Raw genomic sequence first — 23614 nt, forward strand, 5'->3', positions numbered from 1 at the left:
AGAAAGAGGTTACTATAAAATTTGGGGATGTCATCGTTAGGGCCATAAATATTAACAAGATTCAGTGGTTTAGTTAATAGTGTCCCTTGAACAATTAGGTATCTACCTAAAGGGTCCTGCATTATCTTGTCCATCTGAAATGGAATTGATTTGTGAATCATTGTAATTACCCCTCTTGCTTGAGAACTAAATGAAGCTGCAAATACCTGACCAGGCCACCTATTACGTATTCTACATATATCTTTGGGCATTAAGTGTGTTTCTTGAAGAAAAACAATTTTAGACTGTAGTTGTTTTAATCTAGACATCACTTGTTTGATTTTAGAAAAAGTATGTAGCCCCCTACAGTTCCACGAAACAAATTTAACTCTAATGTTCTCTGTCATATCCTTTTATATTGTGAGATAAACCAACACTCTCCCATATTTTAAAACAGAGAATCACCTGTACTTTGTAAAGATCAGACATAAAGCAAACTAAAATAAACATGAGTACAAACATTGCCCAGAATAAAAAAATAAAATAAATAAATAAAATAAAAAACCCTTTAACTCCACACAACTACGAATTGCCGAGAACCACCAGCAAATCCAAACTCTTCTCTGCTTCTAACTTCCTTAACTGGATCAACCCAATTAACTTAGGGAAAAGAACCGTACGATGAATCGCATCGCACTTATGCCCCGCTGAGCAATTAACATAGTCCCCTTCTAAGGAATTCAACCTATTGATTTTGTCTATTGCATATATACATTTTTGAAAATGAACAAAGAGCTCAGAAAAACAGCACCAGCTTACATGTTCATTAGAAAGTCGTTAACTTCTGATGGACTTTGAAAGACGTGAGTATGGCCATCAACGGTCACTCGGAGGCGCGCTGGAAAGATGAATCCATACATCAGTCCCTTAGCTCGCAGCTTCTTCTTTACTTCGTCGAACTGCCTCCGTTGCTTGTTTACTTCAGCAGAAAGATCCGGAAAGAACATGATTCGGTGATGTTGGAACAGTACATCTTTCTTTGCTCTGGCCGCTCGCATCACGCGCTCCTTGTCTCTGTAGTCCAGAAACTTCACAATCATCACTCTCGGGATAGATTTCGCGTCCGCTGCAGTCTTTCGCAAATAACCGATCCTGTGGGCCCTCTCTATGGCCAGTGGCTTCCGCAGTGGTTCCATGTCCAGCGCTTCAGGTAACCAGCTTTCTAAGAATGTACATGCATCATTGCCCTCGGACTTTTCTGGTAAACCAAGGAGCCTCAGATTGGAGCGTCGGCTGCGATTTTCCAAATCATCTATTTTCCAGGCAAGTGCAGTAATTTTCTTTTCATGAGCGTTGGTCGTTGATTGAAGTGTGGAGACCGAATCTTCGGTCTGAGAAATGCGTTCCTCTGTCTGCGTTAATCTTCCGAAACACTCTGCAACTTGGTTTTTGATATCTTGTACAGCTGAAAGGACAGTTTCGAATTGAGAGGCCATGTCGACTTTCATCGAGTTTATTGCTTGTATGATACCACTTGTATCAGCGTTTAAGCCGCCAGCTTGATCTCCACAAACCGGCGACGAGTCTTCACTGCCATATGCAACTCGCGCCACCTCTTCCATGCTTTCGGAGTCGGATATAACTTCAGCAGATTCCACTTTTTTCGGCTTTTGCTTTGCTGGTTTAGGTGACATCTTAAACAGTAAGTTTGCTATTAAACAAACTGAGCTCACACGATGAATGAAACTAGGATATATCTAGGAAATTTTAACACAAATTACAGCGGGGCTAACTCGTGCGTCTCTTCAGCAAGGCGCCATAACCGGAAGTTGGGTATACCTGGGTTGGTGCTCAGACCATTGGCGTGTGGGAGGACCAGGTGTGGGTTAGTGGTGTACAGAGTGTAGGAGTCATCAGTTTGAGGGGTCCCGCCCCCACTCAGACTCAAGCTGGGACTGAGGGCGGACCGGGAGAGCAGCTGCTGCCTATGGGTGGGCAGAGAGGCGTGTCGTGACAGGGTGCCCCCTACAGGACAACACACACATGACAGGAGCAGAGGGTTAATGCAAGCGGATGGAGGTTAGAGATTAACATTTATTTCATGGGAAGCAGCGAGATGGAAGACAGAGACACGTCTAGGGTACTTCTGTCAGCATGTTACTGATTCAGTAAAGGAAACAATGTTATTTGCAGGGTTAATGGCTGTAATAAAATCCATCAAATGAAAACAGCGACCACGTGCTGTGAAGCTTCAAAACTTTGGTCAACCTGCTACAATTGAAGTTATTATTGTACCTGAGCGTCGGCTGATGACCTCAACTATGGAGGGGGGGAAGTAGCCAATTCGGTCTGTTCCCCTCTGGGTGTCATGAATGTGGCCCTTCCAGCGTCCGTCCACGTGCTGCTCTATCACCTGCCAATCACAACAGCAGAACACACTGACGTCACAGTGATCTCACCCGTACTGTTGCAAACACAACCCGCTTGGTTTTTAATCCAGCAGTTTTTCATCCTTGACAATCAGTCAAAACAGAGGAGGAGGTCGGGAGTTCAGAGACAATGCATGATCTGAAAGCTTTTGAAAGTTAGATAACATAACCCCAGCTGCCCACCCTAAGCAAACATGCATAAAGCATATAATAGCTGCAGGCCCGACAATAAAACAACAGCGAGATCATTCAGCTCATGAAATACATCTCTAAACCCTCCAGTAAATGACCCTTAGACTGTACTTATTCTCTGCCCACAACTTCCTGTGAAACAATGCTGTGTGAAAATATGTGTTGGTTTGGGTTCACCAATAAACACTTGTGAGTTTATCTTTAGCGCCCTCAAAAAACCAAGGCGATGATCAGAAAGAACTCGTGGAAGGGGAAAGAGAGAAAAATCTGGCCTCAGTTCAAGTGAAACTGCTTCTGAAACGCTAGTTGAATAGACTGGCTGGGGACACTGGGGTTTGGTATAATACTTAAGAGAAGCGCAGACGTACACACACACACACAAGAGGTTTAATGAAGTCATGTAAGTGGCCATACCGTGATGACGTCACCAGCCCGTATGGTGAGGGCCGTGGGGTCGTGAAGATTCCAGAAGTCTTTCAGAGCTCTGACCTGAAGAACTCCTGTAGCTTCTGAAAACACACACACACACACACACATATATCTGTGTTGAATCAAAACCAGAAATTCACATACACAGAACAAAATTATAAACGCAACACTTTTGTTTTTGCCCCCATTTTTCATGGGCTGAACTATCTATATAGATCTAAGACTTTTTCTATGTACACAAAAGGCCTATTTCTCTCAAAGGAGATGTGTTGCACTGCGTGAGGAAAATGGTGGTCACACCAGATATTGACTGGTTTTCGGAACCCCCCAATACAGTAAAACTGCACATTTTAGAGTGGCCTTTTATTGTGGCCAGTCTAAGGCACACCTGTGCAATAATCAAGCTGTCTAATCAGCATCTTGATATGCCACACCTGTGAGGTGGATGGATTATCTTGGCAAAGCAGATTTAGACAGATTTGTGAACAATATTGGAGAGAAATAGGCCTTTTGTGTACATCGAAAAACTCTTAGATCTTTGAGTTCAGCTCATGAAAAATGGGGGCAAAAACAAAAGTGTTGCGTTTATAATTTTGTTTAGTGTAGTTCAGAGAGTACTGGAAGATACCACCTACTGTACATTACAATACATTGCTAAATCTCATGAAATTGTCCAGCTCAAAATCAAAAGGAAGTAATAAGAAAATTTTACACACACACACACACACACGTTTCCATGTTTTATGGGGATTCTCCATAGGCGTAATGGTTTTTATGCTGACAAAATTCTAATATTAAAATATATTACTATTACTGTAATTGATATAGTGCTTGATTTTCTTAAGTACATTTCCCCATTATATTTTTATTTATGAGAATGTGTTGGAGAAATGTTATAAAAATGTAAATGCAAAAATTGTAATAGTGTTCCTAAAAATAGTTTAGTGAGGTCCTGCCATCTGAAGCTCTCAGCGTGTCATTTCTGTGATTTTATTCCAGTGGAAGGAATATGTTGACACACGGACACACAGCAGGCTCACTGAATCAATAATTAACTCTCGGAGTCTGTCAGAGGTTTAGGGAAGCGTTGTGGCCCACATACACACAGAGCAGCTCTGGTTAAAGCAGACGGGTCTGTCTGTGCTCATTATGATAAGAGCTGTCTGTTTACTGCCCAAGTTCAAAGACGACATAAACATAATGAGAGTGTCTTATATCAACAATCACTTCAAATATTTATTTATACCCACCTGCACAAAACAGCAATAAATACTGCAGATGTTACAGAATGCATGAAGATCACACATGAAATGCTTCACATTTCCACTCACTAATGTCCAGGACATGCGTCACACTGATTTTTATATAGTGTTTACAAAGACTAAGAGCTTTTAGTGTGGACTAAGTCTGTTTGACGCCAGACTTCAGTGTTCATTTGGTTTGGGTTTTGTGAGAGTAATGTTGATTACACAAGTTGCATTCTGAAATGTGCATGCATCACCTGATGGATTTTGTGTGAATCACAGTTTAAATTTGAAAAAGTATGCCTGCAGGAATCATGCATGATACCGTTAAAAAAGTGCATTCTTAAAGGCCACATTTATAAAGGGAATTAGTAAAGAGAATTAGTAAACAGAAAGCTAAATTGCTCAAAATAACATGATTGTCACTATTACAATTTCATCCTGATACAAATATTCACATATGACGTCAGTACTTGTGGGTGGGGCTCCGTCTTATGTTTCATAGGAGGGCCCCACAGATTTGTGCTATGCATCTGCACACAAACACACACAGTAGATGTCTTTTGTCTCTTTCATGCGCTCAGCCAGAAGAAGCAGCAGGTTATATAATCCTGAGTTTAAACAGCTGCTTACTAAATGGCAGCTTAAATGTCTCCCATAACCATTTACAAACCAAAGGGCCATTCCCAAACACAAACTTCACCATGTACACACTCTCATATACTGTGTATATGCAGTATGAACACAAACACACTCCACATACACGCTGCTACAGTTCACAAGCTTAAGCAGATAAAATACAGTCAGTACAGTCTTAAAATAAATGTCAGATTGCATCTCACCTCGTAAGAGCTGCTTGATGTCTTTGCTGGCGTGGCATGCGGTGAATTGGTTGACGATGTCTAGGGCTGTTTGATTGTAAGTGTTACGGATATTGACATCAATCCCATTCTGCCATCACAAGAAACAAACATTAAGACGGGTAAATGTTGTCTGTCGAATAGCAGAAGCACATTCAGTGTGGAAAAATCAAATCACTAATGCATCTTGATTCCTCCTCAATTGATTCTGGATTCGATCCACACAAATACAGAGGACATAAACATAGTTTTGTTGCTTGTGAAAGAAAATTCTCAAAAAGAAGCATATGACAGGATGTTACAATAAACTGTTCTGAAAATTCAATTGCACAGTGATTCAAAAGCTAAAATTAAAAGACAATTAATGTTAGAAAGGTCGGTGACCCCCTGTAGACTTCTCTAAAAAACAGATGAACTTACATCCAGGAGTAGCCGCACTACCTCTGTCTTCCCATAGAGGGCGGCCTCATGGAGCGCTGTGCCAGCTTTAGTGGTTCTGTTGATGTCAATACCTGCTTTCAGAAGAAGCCTGAAGACAGAGGGAGATGGAAACTCAATGAATGGACTGGCAGCAATAGTCTACTACTACTCCACAGAGAGGAGACAACATCCTCTTTAGCATTCTGTGTAATATTTACATACTGAAGGGCCTATAATACACACAGACTTGTGGAATTTACACACACACACACACACACACACACGCGCGCGCATCAGGTGGAATCAGAGACGCTCATCTGTCGAAATGCAGGATGGAATTTCAGTGCTGCACTGGGACTGCCAGGCATTAGGATGGGATCTGTTAGTGTGACAGCCGTAGGAAACACACACACACACACACACACACACACACACACACACACACACACACGGCATTACTCTGCAAACTAAAAATGAATCACACTGCACAAATGTCAAATGTGAACATTATCTCCAGATTCTACTTTACTTTTAGGAATTGTGCCATTATTTTCCTGAGCACGTTGCCTTCTAAATTCTTATTAGTGAATTTTCTATATAATATTCTATATACTGTAGTGTGAGTTGTTTTTTTTTTGCTAATTAATGTTTTTTTTTTAGTACACTATCATTGTACTAATATTTAAATTTGCATAACTGAAATGCAATATAATAAATACTGACGTAATTATTATATAAAATATATACTTCATTTAAATATTTACGAAATATTACAAATTGAGAAAGTCGATGGAAGCCCCGTTCACACTAAGAATGATAACTTTAATGATAAAGATAACGATATTAGCGTCCACAACAGCAGACGTTATCGTCTGTTTCTTCTCAGCGCATGCTCGTCTGTCGCTTTAAATTCTCCAGCTCATTATAGCAGAATGGATTCTGATTAGGTGTCAATGGTTTTAATCGTTTATCAGCTGGAAAAAAATCGTTCTGAAAGTGATTCCAACAATATCGTTTCTTTGTGCCTTTATCGTTATAGCTGTGGTGTGATTTTTAGAACTATTTATCGTTATCTTTATAGTGCTTGGTGTGAACGGACCTTAATTCTGCCTCATAAAAAATTATGATTTCCCAAAGCATGATTTGCTATGACATAAAAAGTCATATATACAACACAGAAGTTTGACTTTTAATGTCATAATTATGACTTTTTATTTCATCATTATGATTTATACAATATTTTTCTTTCTTATGTGGCAGAAATGGGCTTCCGATATCATGATAAAGAGTTGGTCTGAGACAGGAAGTGCCTTGTGTCCTTGTAAATGAGAGTGATGAGTCACAGCAGTTTAATCCACTCAGAAGTGCACTCTTCCCAGACATCCTCACATATTTAGGGAGACTGGGACGCTCCTCTCCCTCAGGACGATCATGTGGGGGAACGTGAGTCAGAGAGAACACTAACTGTCTGTTGGCAGTGGCACCAGGACTTTCCCAGTCTCATCCTCTGCTGTGCGGGTACAGTGTCTGTCTGCTGTGCTGCTGGGATGACGCAGAGGGTGTGTTTTAAGTCAAAACAAAAAAAACTTACTCAACTATATTCAAAGTATATGTCATATTTAAAGGAATCATTCAGAGAGTATTGCAGCTCTGGTAAGGTGTCATCTGACTAGCTTTTTATGAAATATAAACCAATGCATCCGGCCTACTTCCAAACGAGTGTTCCAGAGAGGTTACAGATTACGTTTGACATAAACAGAAGTACATAGTAAAACACCAAGTAAGCACGTAGCGAAGTGTTACATAAGAGTATTATGAAGAATGATGTTGCGAAGCTTGATGCGTGTTTCAAAGCATTATTTATGTTCATTGTAAGCATCACAAAGTGTTGAGAATTGTCATGCAAGCATGTTAAGATGATTCATACAAGCGTGTTGTGAAGCATCCCTAAGAGTGCTGTGAAGTGTCATGTAAGCGTGTTGAGACGCTTCGCAAAAGTGTCTTGTCACATAAGCATGTTGCAAAGTGTGATGCATGATGCTGCAAAGCATGGTATTTTGTGCGTAGTAAAGTGTCCCTAAGTGTTGAGAAGTGTTACATAAGCTTGTTGAAGTGTCATGTATGCATCATGCACACACGTTAAGAGTGTTGTGAAGGGTCACATAAACATGTTGGAAGCGTGACAAATGTGTTGTGATGCTTCACGTAAGCATGTTGTGAAGTGTGACATGTTGAAAAGCATCATAAGAGTGTTGTGAAGCATCATGTGAGCACATTGTGAAATGTCACATAAGTGTGTTGTGAAGTGTCATGTACACAAGTATGTGTTTTGTGAAGCTTAATGTGTTGCAAAGCATCATATAAACGTGTTGTGAAGTGCCACTGATAGTGTTGTGCAATTTTAGATTTTCACTCGCCAACAGGTTTTGCGAAATCTCCGACAAATGCCTGAAATTGGAGGCAAATCGGTACTCATTCACATGAGTGACAATCATGCAGAATCTTTGACGGATTGTCAATTTCAAAATCCTGCTGTGTGAAATGAGTTCTGACTGAAAAATACATCAGCGATGACTTACAGCCAATGAGAGAGCAAGATACAGGGCAGCGGAAAGTTCGGGGAGGAGTTATATGAAACGTAGTTTGTGGACCAGACAGAGTTGTCGGCGATTCTTCCAATTGTAAAGTCAAGCAGTGTGTATCCTCCTGTCGCCGATCCATCATGCAGCGTGAACACAGCCGCAACTGACCGTTGCCCCAGATATTCGTGTTGTGTGAATACAACAGTGATCCACCGACTTTGAAAATCATGCAGTGTGAACTCGGAATAAGTGTTTTGTAATGTGTGTTGAGGAGCATAATGTACGCATCACAAACGCATTGTGAAACTCACATGCCAAATGACAGAAGAGGACCATCACTTCTTGCACAAGCTTCACAATGAATTATACAGTATAAGAATACTATAAAACAAATACATATTGTGGCGGGAGGAGGCAACGACAAACACAGTGGGCGTGGCGTCAAGCCTCGGAGAGGTTTTTATTAAACAAAACATTAAAATAAAGTGTCCAAAGGGGGAAAAGTGTCCAAAATAAACAGGGATCTGGTGTCCTCGTTGTGCTGTGGGGCTCGTGAAGGAGGGCAGTGTTCAGGAGGGAAGGGTCCAGGTAAGGGGCGGAGTCCGGCGGCCGCACGCGCTCCCGCCTGGAGGTCCCGGGGCGCGGGTGACGGCGGCTTCTGTGGCGGCTTCGTCCAACTCCTTGATCCCCGGGTGCTCGACGGGATTCCACGGCCCGGCGTCCTCGCCCGACGGCCGTATCGCGGCTGCGGTGTCGGCCGGACTGCGGGTCTCTGGCGGCGGCGGGTAGTTCCCTCTACGCTCCCTTTCCTGGACCCACGAGGACACCAGCGTGCATGCACGGGGAAGAGACCGGTCTCCCGAGGAGAGGCGCGCTCGGCGTTTAAACGGCGGCGGTGATGAGGCTCCATTCACGTCAGGTGCGCCTCATCACACGCCGCCAGCCCTGCGTGTTCAGCGCCCCTCCTCTCTCACACACCCACTCCCGTCGGGAGCCTGGTGAAGGGCGGCGAATACGGGACGGGGTGGTGATGATGGACAGGGGGGAGGCAGCCGACTCGTCACAATATATACATACAGTATATATATATATTTTCATATTCATATTTTATATATTAGTATTTTTCTCACAAACATCTATTGTTTCACTTAAGATTTGACTGGTTTGATTCATCTACTGAGGTCGTGTGGATTATTGTCATGATGACCATATGTGCTTTTAAAGGTGTTAAACATTTGGCCACTCATTCAACCCTCATTATATGGACTCACAGAGATGGATTATTGTTAATTCTTTGTGTTCATCTGAAGAAACACTTAAATACACCAGGGACGGTATGAGTTGCTAACAAGCAAAGCTGTAACATGGTGCATCAATACAGAATTCAATCCATGTGTGTTCAGAGGTGTGCACATTAATTTTGAATTTGGGTCATCCAATCACAATGTATTATAAGGGTCATTTTTACATTATATCAGCAGTGTTTCTGTACTAACAGCTGTGGAAAACAGTGGAGGCTGGAGAATCAAATTAGGTGTAAAAATACAGCAGAGCTGAGACACACACATCTCTCCAGAGAGAAAGGACAGCCCGACACAGCTGAGACTGATGCCTACAGATGTGCCACACACACGCAAGAGGTTTCCAAGAGCTCACCTGATGACGTCCTTGTGTCCGTTGCGTGCGGCGAGGTGCAGAGGAGTGTTACAGTTCGAGTCTGACCCGTCTTTCCGATCTCCCTCTAACAGAGACGCAACCATATTACTGCTCAACAACAGCTGAGCCACCTACAAAAGAGAAAGAGGTCATTGGCGTATTTTGCACGAGTGATTTATGGTTAACAAAAACTCTGAAACATAAGTATTTCAGTCATTTAAGTCAAATAAAAAATAAATATTCGATTATATACTATAGCCTTGGCAACTAAATGAAATAGGTAATATGTAATACTAAAATGACTGAAGCTAAAACTGAAATACAAATGAATTAAATGAGGTAAAAATGAACAAGCATTATGAAAGCAAATAAAACTACTAAAACTTAAAATAAAAGCTAATTCAACATATGAATAAAATTACTTGATTATTCCACTATTTTACTTCATTCCTAAAGCATAGGCAAACAAAATGTTAGACAAAACCATTTTTATGCAATCTGTGGCTTTAAACAGAATATATGGTACACAAGTAAGCTTCTGCTAATGCCATGTACACTTTTAATGCTAAACCGAGAGCAAGATTTTTTAATTAAAGTGTAGAGACAGAAAAAAAAGGCAAGAAGATGAGTTTTGAAGACACACACACACACACATATAAACACAGACAGAGGGCTCTTGGGAAGGTGAGTCTTGGCTCTCAGAGGCCTCACAGCCAGGTGAGGATGAGGTCATGCTAATATGTCCCTGCGACCATAAACACCCAAAAACATCTGGGCCACACACACTAATGGTGTGTGTGCACTGAAGCAGAGTCAGTGGAGCTGAGTAGACGAGTCATTTCATTTTCTACAGTTTGGAAGGCGAGCATCAGGCTTGCACTGGGAATTGTGGGATAGTGTGGAGCGAAGCAGAGCAAACAGTGAGAGCAGCAAAAAGATCAAGTTCATGCAAAAAGGAAAAATGTTGCACAGCAGCCAAACGCTGAGAGATGAGCCAAGGTTGTGACATCTGCCACCGTTTCTTATTGGTGGACAATGTTTTTAAATTTTTTTTAATGAATAAGATGAATGAAATGAATAAGATGTATGAAACCTGTCAAATGCCCAGCATACTTAGAAAAATATCATGACGTTCTTTGAGCAAAATAATGTATGACTTTACTGTTGTTCAAAAATTAGTTACCATTTTTCTATCTATAACAGGGCTCCAGACAAAAAAATCGAGTAAGGAGCCATTGGCTCCTATAAAAGAAAAACTTAGGCGCCAAATTATTTTTTTAGGTGCCACAGAATAAAAGTGGTTTATTTTATTATTATCATTTTATTTTTCCCCCCTATTTTAACATTTCAATAATTTTGTCATGTGTTTGTCTTATCTTTTCTAGGCTTTATCAGCATTTTAATCTATCTTGTAGATGATCAGGTCGACCGGGGGACTAAGGTTCACTTAAAGTGTGAATTAAATGTCTTTTACAACTTGAAATATACAGTCACAAAGAATTGTTCGTTACACAGAATCTGTACCAATATCATGGACCAGGAGCATCACTTGGCAACTGAGTGCAGTGCATCCTATAAATGTTGTCACGTCTTTCACACATTCAGTCTGTTTTTCTTCATTAGTAAACTGCAATTTTATAGGAGGAGTTGAATCATGTACAACAGAATAAGTAAAAATATTAATATGCAACAGCGCATAAATATAGCAAAACGCTCCTCTTTATAGTTATTTTTCTAGCTGACTGATGAGTTTATGGACACTGAGTGGTTATTCTGAGGTAAATGTATTACAATGCAATGTTTACAAGCTTTATACATTTCCTCAGTTTGAAACACTGAAACACAGCTTTTACATAAAACATTTCAGTAAGTTGTACTATAGGCTTTCTTATTGCCTATACCTTTTGATCAGGTTCATTTCATACTATAGTATTAAATCGAAATATATAATGGGTTCACTTGCTGCTTTAACTGAGGTGCTAAAGAGATCGCGCCTGAGCATTAAGTGCGATACTCTCCGCTCGCGCGATCCCGACGCATACACGGACCGTGTGGACGCGGGGTACTGGTGTTTATATTATCACCTTTCAGGTCTCTCTCACTGCGTTCAGCAGACTGTGTGCGGCAGAGACGAGGACTGTTTGAAACTCTTTTCCAGTAAAACTTTGATGCGCATCGTCTTATGTAAGTTTAATACGTGAACATAACAAAAGATGTGAGCGCAAAACAATCGGGAAAAAAGTCCTTTCATGCAAATTATATATAGTCGCCAGTGGCGACCTCAGCAAAAACTTCACTCGCAAATTAATATTTTTGGTCGCAAATGTGACCATTTTAGTCGCAGTTTGGAGCCCTGTATAATCATACACATGACTCTATTGACCGTACATTGATCATAGATCACACTGAAGACGGCCTCACTGTTTTAAAGGCACACCCAAAGCAGGCAGTACGGAGTGGATTTCTTGCGCGTCAGCACACATGTAGGGCGAGAAAGACATTATCCAGTTGCTTCAGCCGCACCCTGATACCTCAATACAGCAGCTGATTAAATACCACATATACACACACCGCCATTAAAGTAGCACCTCGAAAAGGCCTAAATACACAGCTGAAGTGAAATCACACACCACTGGGCATGTGTGTGCGAGAACAAAGCTGTTACTGAAATCTGACCTCTTATTCACCCGGTACATGAATGACACACAAAAGACAGACGGGAAAACAAATCACAGTCAGGGCAGAAGGAGAGACGAGGAAATAATTTTGTGGCATACAGACAGGTGTCTCCATGGACTGTGCTTATCTGTAATCTCAAAACAATTGTCAAGAACATGGAAAAATTTCTCCCCAAAATCAAAAATGTATATTAAAAATCATTACAATTTTTTTGCATCTATCTATCCATCTTTCTGTCTATCTATCTATATACACAGTGTATATATAGTATACTAAGTTCTGGAATGAATCTCTAGATGGCACAGTCCATATGACATAATGACATCATTATCACATGGCACAGCTGATTGGTTCTCTCCTGTATCAGTAGCCAATGAGCTCGCTGCTCAACATTCAAATATTTGGCAGTGTTTGCTAAAGCAGTAGCCAGCACACTTCAGAAACCCTTCACCTTCCCCAGCTCCGCCTGTATAGATCTGCTACGAGGTGATTCATGTATGCTATGGGGGTTATTCATGTTATATGTGCAGCAGCAGTATTTCTTACATGCTCACAGCAGCATGTTGTGGATATATTGGCAGTAGCAAGTCTCGGTACTTGCTCTGCTGCAGCAGCGTAGCAGATCTATTACATTACATTAAGACCAAATACATTAACATTGTCGTGTATATTACCATGCAAATCAATTAGAGTTGTCATGACAGAAATATATATACAGTGGTGTGAAAAAGTGTTGGCCCCCTTCCTGATTTTTAATTTTTTTGCATGTTTGTCACACTTTAATGTTTCAGATCATCAAACAAATTTAAATATTAATCAAAGATAACAAGTAAACACAACATGCAGTTTTTTAATGAATTTTTTATTATGAAGAGAAAACAAAGTCCAAACCCACATGGCCCTGTGTGAAAAAGTGCTTGCCCGCTAAACCTAATAACTGGTTGGGCCACCCTTAGCAGCAACAACTGCAATCAAGCGTTTGCGATAACTTGCAGTGAGTCTGTTACAGCGCTGTGGAGGAATTTTGGCCCACTCATCTTGGCAGAATTGTTGTAATTCAGCCACATTGGAGGGTTTTCGAGCATGAACTGCCTTTTTAAGGTCATGCCACAGCATCTCAATATGATTCAGGTCAGGGCCATGTGGGTTTGGATTTTGTTTTCCCTTCATTTAAAAACTGCATGTTGTGTTTACTCGTTATCTTTGATTAATATTTAAATTAGTTTGATGATCTGAAACATTAAAGTGTGACAAACATGCAAAGAAATTAAAAATCAGGAAGGGGGCCAACACTTTTTCACACCACTGTGTGTGTGTGTGTGTGTGTGTGTGTGTGTGTGTGTGTGTGTGTGTGTGTGTGTATGTATATATATATACATACGTGTGATTTATTATTTAAACTCTAATTTATATATTATTTAAATTGTGAAGTATAAGTTTAGGAATATAGTAAATTTTGTCAAATTAATTACTTTAAAAAAAAACAATCCCACAGTAAGGAAATTTAATACCATTGACAATTCAAGATGGAATTATCATGTAAATGCATGCTATATCAAGCTCACAGACAGTCCACTCTCATCATCCAGTAACATATATTAAATGATAATATATGTCACTACTTACATTTCACTGCTGGTTATACTCTGTATAATTGTGTATGTGACGAATAAAAATCTTGAATCTTGACATACAAGAAACTATAATTGACTTCTAAATTTTTTAATGTCTATCATGTTTTTGAATCTTCATTTGGGGGCTTTTCTCAGCTAATACTGATATGTGATTAATTATGACTAATTTAATCATCAGAATAATCACGTGATTTTTCTAATGTCCCAAACAAATGAGCTTCATTTATATAAGCAAGTTTTTTTTTCTTATTTGTCTTTGGATTTTGAGGTGAAATATGACCTAGACATGTTCTTGTCAGATTTTGTGAGATTCACCCACACATCAGATGTAATTTATGAGATCACTGTAACCATAGTGACAGTGATGTAAGAATGAGCACAAACACACTAGTACAGAAACACTGATAAGAGATGAGCTCACTGACCTTCACTCGGCCGAACTCACAGGCCAGATCCAGAGGAGTCTTCTTAGCCTTATTTAGAATGCACGGGTTCGACTGGTGCTGCAACAACATCTCTGACTGATAAACAGAGAGGGAAAGCATTGAAGAATGATGTTTTTTGTACCAAATTGTTTGTTCACATGAGACAGGCAGATTATCAGGCAGATTATCTCTGATCCATCACTAATACACACAAAATCCCATCTGGGCTCACTTGTTGCAGATATCATATTTCTTTGCATTTCAGTAAGGTGGTGTCAGTTGATTCACAGGTGCTGTATCCAACAACACTGTTTCTCAAACAGGGATGGACTGGCAAATTTTGGAACCAAATTTATAAACAGAGCAAATACGGAACAATTTTCAGTAGAAAAATATTGTCAGGCCAGCCCATTCAAGCCATAGTAGTAAACTGCTCTGCTCTGTTCACACAGCAATCTGTTTTGAAGCATCTGGGTGTGGTCTAATGCAGTGGTTCACATTTTGCATGTCTCCTTTGTCTGACACACCTATTTCAGCTCTTGGAGTCTCTACAATGAGCTTTAGTTGAATCAGGTATGTTTAAGGAGACATGCAAAATGTTCAGTGTTAGGGGGAAAATGCTTGGGAACTATTGGTCTAATGGGTACGCACCACTTCATAGTGTCCGTACTGCGCAGCCAGGTGCAGTGGAATCTGCCCGTCATGAGATGCATTGTTAACGGCGGCCCCTGATCTTAGCAGCATGAGCACTGAGTCAGCTTTACCCTGCCATGCTGCGTAATGCAGCGGCCGCATACCTGCAAAGCAAATCATACTGAATTAAATGTGACACACAGTTATGCAAGCTTTGTACAAGACTGGACAAAATTTAAGAATTGGCTCTGTTGGCTCATATCGCGCGATATACACTTTGCACGTAGTAATGATGAGTGTTTGATACATTAGGGAAGTGGTGTGCGCCATTCTTGGTTATTATTGGTGAGAATAGGACATTTAGAGCGTCAATGCGCTGAAGCTTTCGGTTTCTTTTTGACATTTTTCTTTTGTTAGTTAGGTTAGGGGATTTGGGGAGCTTTATGGGAATTTAGTTCTACTTTTGTTTTTTTGATTTGGGCGCCACTCAAGTTCCTTTTCCCTATGTTAGTGGTAATTTTGTTTTGGTAATTTTTCGTTAATTTCTCTTCTATTAATTTCCTTTTTTTCTCTCTCTCTATTATTATACTCATTCCAGCAGTTGTAAATAGTGCATCCCATTCATATTCTTGTGGCTTCGGGCTTTATGAAACAAATTATTCGCAATCAAGCTTTATCCTTGTTTATGGTCATTTCTCTGCTTGGTTCAATCTACCCAGCAATAATCTACAGAAAAGACAAACTTTAAATAGGAAAATTATCGACACTCTTTGGTCATTTTTGAGCGAGATGCTAATGGTCTAATCCAATTCAATGATCTATGCTAAGCTAAGCTAAAAGTGCTACCGCCAGACCCGGAGATCGGCTGAACGGAAACTCAACTGTTTAACTCTAGGGGAGTTGGAAAATGAGCCTATTTTCAAAAAAAGTGGAGTGTTCTTTTAAAGGGAGAGTTCACCCAAAAATTTTAATTCTGTCAGCATTTACTTACCCTTAAAACCTGTGTGAATTGCTTTGAGCTGTCGAACACAATTGAACATAACAAAACAGTTGATAGTAGCCACTGACTACGTTTACATGGACATCAGTAATCTAATTATTTACCTTATTCTAAAATAAGACAATATTATGATTAAGATGTTTGCATGAGTTGATAGAATATTGCGGTTAAAAGTCCCACACGACACATGTCTATACTGCACTTCAATAATGCGACTAAAATAGAAATACTCCACGTCTTAATTTGATTTGTGTTTACTTAGAGTATGACTTCAGCTGGATCAAGGTAATCAAAAATCTCTGTGTACATGGTAGATTCTTAATTGTTGGCAATGTAAATGTACTGACTGACTTCTATAGTATGAAACTTCTATGGCAGGCAGTGGCTACTGTCAACTGTTCAGTCACCAACATTCTTCAAAATATCATCTTTTGTGTTCAGCAAAAGAAAGAAATGATGACAGAATTTTCATTTTTGGGTGAAGTGGGTTTAATTGAAGTTTTTGTTTAATTGATTTCTGAATGGCCCTGGTCAATTGAACAGAAGGCTTACATGGCCAAAAATATCGGCACTCTTGGTAAATATGATCAAAGAAGTCTGAAAATGAATTTGCATTGTTAATCATTTTGATCTTTTATTTTAAAAATCTAACCTTTCATTGGATAATAAGAATTTAAAATGGGGGGAAATATCATTATGAAATAAATGTTTTTCTCTAATACACATTGGCCAACGGCACCCTTTTATTCAATACTTTTTGAAACGTCCATTTACCAGTTTAACGCCTCTAAATTTTCTCCTATAATGCCTGATGAGGTTAGAGAACACCTGACAAGAGATCAGAGACCATTCCTTCATCCAGAATCTCTCAGCTCCATGACGGTGCTTCTTCTCTTCAGTTCACCTCACTCATTTTCTACAGGGTTCAGGTCAGAGGACTGGAATGGCCATAGCAGAGGCTTGGTTTTGTGCTCAGTGACCCATTTTTGTGTTGTTTTTGACATTTGTGTTTGGATTATTGTACGGTTGGAAGATCCAAACATGGTCCATTATAAGATTTCTAACAGAGTCAGTCACTTATTGATTTTTTATCTGTTGGCATTTGATAGAATCCATGATGCCATGTGTCTAAACAAGATAATTTTTTTTAAGGTTTTCTGACCCCGAGACTCAACTATTTTCTGCAATTCTCCAGCTGTGGTCCTTGGAGAATCTTTAGCCACTCAAACTCTCTTCCTCACCGTGCATTAGGACGATATAGACACACGTCCTCTTCCAGGCAATTTTGTAACATTTTATGTTGATTGGAAATTCTTAATTATTGCCCTGATGGTGGTAATGGGAATTGTCACTGCTCTAGCTCTTTTCTTAAAGCCACTTCACTAATTTGTGAAGCTCAATTATCTTTTGCTGCACTTCAGAAATATGTTCTTTGGCTTTTCTTATTGTGATGGATGATTAAGGGAATTTGTGCTTTGTTTTTCCTCCTATTTATGTTTCAGTGAAACAGGAAGCCATGGATAATTTCATGTTCATAATCACCCTGGAGTGCTCAAAATTGTGAATATGAATGAGAATATACTTCAGAGATATTTTACTCTTACGAATTTCTAGGGGTGTCAATAATTGTGTCCAACATGTATTTGAGAAAAACATTTATTTCATAATGATATTTCTTATTATCCAATGAAAGGTTAGATTTTTGTGATTTTTTTAAATAAAAGATTAAAAGTATGCAGATTCATTTTCACAGCCTTCTTTGATCATATTTACCAAGGGTGCCAATAATTCTGACCACAACTGTAGGTCTTCTATTAGGCTGCAGTTACGAGAGCCTGGATTAATATGCAAGTAAATCACAAACAGTTGATAATTTTACTCAATGTAGAGCTGGAGGTAATGAGGAGAAAGTTCTAACCATTGCTATCCTTGATGTCCACAACAGCCTGAGCTTCCAACAGAAGAGAAAGCAACTCTGTAGTGCCTGTGAGAGCAGCATGATGCAACGCTGAAAACCTGAGTGGGGGGAAAAACAGAAAACTTGTTTGGAGAGAATGGAGAGATGGAAGAGAATAAAGAGATGGAGAGAATAGTGGAAAGAGCAACTTGACATCTAAAGAACAATACTTTTGGGAAAGATGCAGGCTACAGCCAAATAAAAAAGAAGCCACTCAATAAATTTTATCAGCTTATTTGGATACCAGAGCACAGTTACACTTTATTCCCCATTATTCCCCACTTGAGGCCATGTGTGGTCATAAAGAGAGTGGAAAAATAAAAAATCCAGTACATGTGAGATTGCCAACAAACCAATGTCTTGTAAAAGTGCCTTGTATTGCTCAAGCTGTGGCACAATTAGAGACTAAAGTCTGAAATTGACAAGGCTTCATGAGGCGAATAAAAAAAAATTAAACAGAGGGTGATAAGGGGGTATATATTCATTTCAGTACAAGCTCAGGCAACAAAAAACAGTGTCCTCTGGGCACAGACACCCTCGTATGATCTGATGTTTACAGAAGTATGACAAATGAAAATGCTACTTGTCTGGGATGGATGTATTTTGTTAGGACATGCCGAAATCAAAGCAAGACCTCTCACAGGTGAGTAACAGGCCTGTCTTCAAGCCATTGGTGCAAACATATCACTTTAGAGGGGGAAGCTGTCACTTCAGGCACAAGTGGCCCAATAAATAATGAGCCAAGTTGCACTGTGGTGCTTTTAGAATAAACCGTGCACCAGCGACTGAGTAGCTTACAATTCACACTTAGTATCTTTAAATGTGAAGTCACAGCTTGGCAGCCATTACTTAGGGATGCTTTCATGCACTCTGGTGAAATGGTCATTGCTTAAGAAAACAGCTCTTTGCTCTTTTGCATGACGAAGCCTTGCTATCAGTTGCCTACATTTAGGGTTGCAAAGGGGTAGAAGATTTCTGGTAAATTTCTGGAAACTTTCGTAAAAAAAAAAAAAATCTAAGAGTTTCCAAAATTTTTTTCTCCCTAAAATTACCAGAAATGTTCCACCTCTTTGCAACCCTCCATACACTACACCACTTTTGCCCAGATTTTTGGACAAGTCAGTGCTATTTGCCAAAAATCAGAGCATGCAGATTTCAGACAGTCAGAGTTGACAGACTAGTGTATGGTGTATGATAGCCACAGTCTCAGATTTTTCTTTTAGCTTCAGACTATGATTCCATCCAGTCGGAGGAACTTGTTTGATAGTTTCAGCCAGGCTTTCAGCATTCTACTAGAACCTCGTAAAGGACCATTCTAGAACACTTTGGAAGTCTCAACTTACTGCAGAGTTTGGTTTTGTTTGCCATTGGGGATGGATGTTCCTGTCAGTGAATTCTGCATTTGCCTTCTTGGCAAAAATTATATGCAATGTTGCTTTAGAAATCAGCCAAAAGGCGGCATCTTAAAAGGCAAAGTAGTCATGCTGCCAGTCTTTGAGAAAAGACATTTTGTTCTGAGTAGCTACGATGCCTCAAATAGCTGCCTACATTGACAGCTCACAAGTTTTTGGAAGTCTCGGGCAAGAATCAAATCTTAAATTTCAAATCAGTCTGGAAGCTTTGCCTATTTGTGGACTTTAACCCACAACATGCCTGACTCATCTTATCAAGAATCATGGAGGAACATCTTATGCAGTTTGTTTTGCAATGCAGGTATTTTGGCTCACCATATTTTCAAATGAAAAGCTGAGAGCCAGAGGCTTTTTACTCAATCCATATGGGGTAAGCCAAAGGAGCTGTTCATTTCCAGACTGGTTTCTCAGAACTGACTGCTGTGTCTATTAGATGTGAAATGGGACAACATAGACAAGTAGAGTGGAAATAGATCAGACTGGATAAATATGACGGCTCAAGTTGATTATTTTCGTGAACACACTGAGACTCCAGCTGAGGGCAAACACTTTGCCGACTGAGCTTTTGAAGAGCTGGAACATTGCAAGATCTTCCAACGCTCAGAATCACAAGCTGGTGTCAAACGTTCACATTGTGTTGGATCACACAGGACACAAAGTTTGTCATGCTTAGCAGAAACGCTCTGATGTAAATCAGCTTGACGCATAAGTGTCTTCACAGTGAACGTTCTCTACACTCATGAGAAATGGCATGACAGCTGTGAGGGTTTGAAAATGAATAATTCATTCTAAGGTTTAAGTTGAGGATGAAAGGGGGTGGTGTGGTATAGTGGTTAAATCTCAGGACTAAAAACCAGAAGTTGGCCGATTCAATCCCTGCAAGGTCCTTGCTCCAAAGAGACAATATTAGGAATTTGCATTAAAGTTCCAGAAATAAATTCCACTGGTCTTAGTAGTTTGCCAGTAAAAATATCCTATTAAAGTAGAATTAATTACACTCAATTACTTCAGAAAAATCTCCAGAGTGGGAGAACATTCCATGGCACTACAACAAGAGGGCAGGTCAAGGCAAGAAATGGAGACTGCCAGAGGCTCCATGGCATAAAGCAATAGGCATAACATCACTTTTTTTTAACTCTCCAGACTCTAAGACAGCAATGTCAGCCTCACAACTGGGACATTTGTGTTTGAGGAGGGGAAGAGAGTCAGTTCATGCCCTATCTGTGTTATGAGCAGGCCCGCACAGGAACCGTGCCCACACAACTCAATTTTCCGCAGAATTTAAACCCCTATCATGGGGTTCATTGGATAACAAGCATTTATTTGATAACGCAGTTTTAGATCCACTCTACAGTCCATAGATATCATCCCAATAAGAGTGCATGAAAAGTCTGCATAGTCCGTGTGGGTCGGGTTTTGAGGTGTGGGGCGCTCTTGGGTAGATGGCACAATCACTGCTCTGTGCTGTCTTTCTTTGTAGCTCTACCTGACCTGCTGATGGCCCTGCGAGGGAATATAGATGCTGAAAGAAACCTGTGTTGTAAAAGAACTCTCTCTAATGTGAACAGGAGACTGTGCTATTCTCTTCAACACTTCCACACACGCTTCCATCAGCTTTCTAGGAAAAACTGGGAGTTGTGAAGAGAGACCTTATCCTTATCCTTAAACTGGACCTGACGTGAACCCCACTTTACCAGGGAACTGGAACTGGAAATATGCCTGTTTTAGAGAGTATTCACTTAAACACAGTCAGTTATGTCTTAAGTGAACAAACAGTTTGAGAAATAAATTGGATGTGTGTCAGTATATTAGATAGGTCTTAAAGTGACAGCAGCCTAATAAACCTTCTGCTGTCTGTGTCCTTAACGTGAATCAAACAACAAAAGAACCAGAAAAAAAAAATCACTGCTCTTGATTGAATAGCTTTAGTAGCTAGTAATAATTATTGTGTTTAATTCTCATAGTGAGGACTTATTTGCCGTACAATTTATTTGTCTCTTTCATTAAAAAAAAAAAATTCTCATATACGATTTTGCCACTTCTACTCATGTTAAATAATCGTGATTATGATTATCATAATCAAGCAGCATACACACAGGATGCATTGTAGCATCCTTTCTTAAGCTCAAGCTCACATGAAAAATTAGACAAAAGGTTTTAACCTTCAAAATGAAATGTGCCATGTCTCTTAAATGTGCCATGGAGAGCTAGGGCAGATGCTCTCCATGCAGAAGATGTTCAGTAAATAATAATTTACATTTTAGCCCATACCTCAAACGTTAGCATGGCTTTGAAATGTAATTAAAGCTAAATTAAATTAAATGACACATTTAAATCAGCACGATTAGCAATCATTTTGGACACGTGACAGAAAACTAAATGTCATTACAAACAAACAATATTTTGTGACAAGCAGCACTGGCCCGACAGGACAAGTGTAAGTACCACCATTTGGCCTTTGGCCATCCTTACTGTTGAGCCTTGCCTACAATAAACATCTTAGGGAATATGTTAGTACAGGTACACCCTAGGGCTGTTTCTAAACATATTCAGCAACAATTAAATATCATTAAGCCTTAATTACTGTCCTTTAGAATGTTCACACACACACACACACACACACACAATGAAACTTCTTCAATTAATTGGTATATTATAATGTTCTTCATCAGCTACACAAGTTGGCTGCATTTGGCCATCATACCAGACAAAAACACAGTTTTGTACCCCAGGAAATATCAAGAGTGGGTCAGACAGTCCAGTGGCTGCCCGCAGCGATATTGAGCAGTTGTTGATTTACCCACAAACACACCATTCGGAAAAGTTCCCAGAACTCAGCGAGGGTCTTGTGTTACAAACCCTGTCCACTTTCGCCTTCATTTCTCGGGATGTCAGGACGGATTTGATGCGTCCTGGCAGCGCTGCCCTGAGTGGACAAAGGACAGGGCTCCAAAGAGTCCCTCTCACACCGGCCTTGCCATTCATTCACACACATTCCAGGACGTTTGCCATGGAAACGCCCCCCACACAAATCCCAACAGTTCCCCAGAAAGTCAAAGGCGGCTCAAATACTAATTTGTCTCAAAAACAAGCAAAACCTTTGACGCTGCACCACTATTATTTGCTGAACCCTCCCAAACCCCACATTTCATTTTTTCTCCTTTACTAACAGACCTGGGCATGCAAAAGCATTAAAAACTTTCACAATCAAAAGTGCAAGCTTATGATGCACGTTGAGGTCATCATTAAGTGGCATGCAGAAACAAGGCTTTCCTAACTGTTGCAACTCTCGTGTCCTTTAGATGGGTGTATCTGACGAAAACGTACAAAAATAAAATACATAATAAATAAAAAATTATTTAGATTTATTTTTTTTTAATTTTAGAATGTAACATTAAAGGTTTTAAATATGCTTTTATATGGCAATAATTTCACATGCAATATTCAAATTAATCTACAAACAACATAAAGACAGTATATTTTTATACCGTCAATCTTCACATAAAACCCATTATAATAAATGTCATATTTAGCTACCTGTGCCCTTCAGCAATTAAAGTTATCAAACACTAAATTCTACATTAAATATGAGTGAATCCTTAAAGCTACAGAAGTTATTGATTTGTTTTTGATTAACAGACATCACAGCAGCTGCGTTAGGTTGTTTCTATTGTGCACTTTAATATGAAATGATATACAGCACATCGGCGCATTTGCGCGTGCAAGGGCACGTGTTACAAGCACAGTACAACGGCAGACAATATTTTTTCTTTTGATTTTGGAGAGTACTGCATGACCCAAATATGTTGCATATTTCGTAAGATTCAGATTCCAGGCAGCCTGAAGCCTCTGCCTACACACGGGCGAGTCTATGTGCTTCATTCCCATTAATAAGTGCTACAGGTCTCTGCATGACTGTGTTACATACACTCTGAGTGAGCTCGACTACATCATTTTGCCCCTTTTCCTGTTTTCCTCTCCTGTCAGTAAATTTCCATTAAATAGAAATGTTATATAACAAAACCCGCTCAGTAGATGCCATGGCAACTTAAAACAAACAGCATGACGGATACATCTTGTTCA

The 23614-nt window shown here is 39.8% G+C and overlaps 1 protein-coding gene across 4 annotated transcripts in view; it reads right to left on the reverse strand.

The window, feature by feature from the left end:
• LOC306846302 (caskin-2-like) overlaps positions 1–23614 on the reverse strand; it is a 65908-nt gene that overhangs the window by 13960 nt on the left and 28334 nt on the right. For 3 of the 4 annotated variants that reach the window (XM_079379578.1, XM_079379577.1, XM_079379576.1), the window contains exons 4-12: positions 18081–18178; positions 15181–15326; positions 14530–14625; positions 9792–9922; positions 5554–5662; positions 5116–5224; positions 3015–3109; positions 2275–2392; positions 1819–2004 (exon numbers count right to left, since the gene is read on the reverse strand). In XM_079379578.1, the coding sequence (XP_079235704.1) occupies positions 1819–2004; positions 2275–2392; positions 3015–3109; positions 5116–5224; positions 5554–5662; positions 9792–9922; positions 14530–14625; positions 15181–15326; positions 18081–18178 (1088 nt within the window). The remainder of the gene's footprint in view (positions 1–1818; positions 2005–2274; positions 2393–3014; positions 3110–5115; positions 5225–5553; positions 5663–9791; positions 9923–14529; positions 14626–15180; positions 15327–18080; positions 18179–23614) is intronic. The other variant, XM_079379579.1, reaches the window with a different exon arrangement.

The sequence above is a fragment of the Barbus barbus genome (assembly GCF_936440315.1).
Source record: "Barbus barbus genome assembly, chromosome: 3".
Taxonomy (NCBI): domain Eukaryota; kingdom Metazoa; phylum Chordata; class Actinopteri; order Cypriniformes; family Cyprinidae; genus Barbus; species Barbus barbus.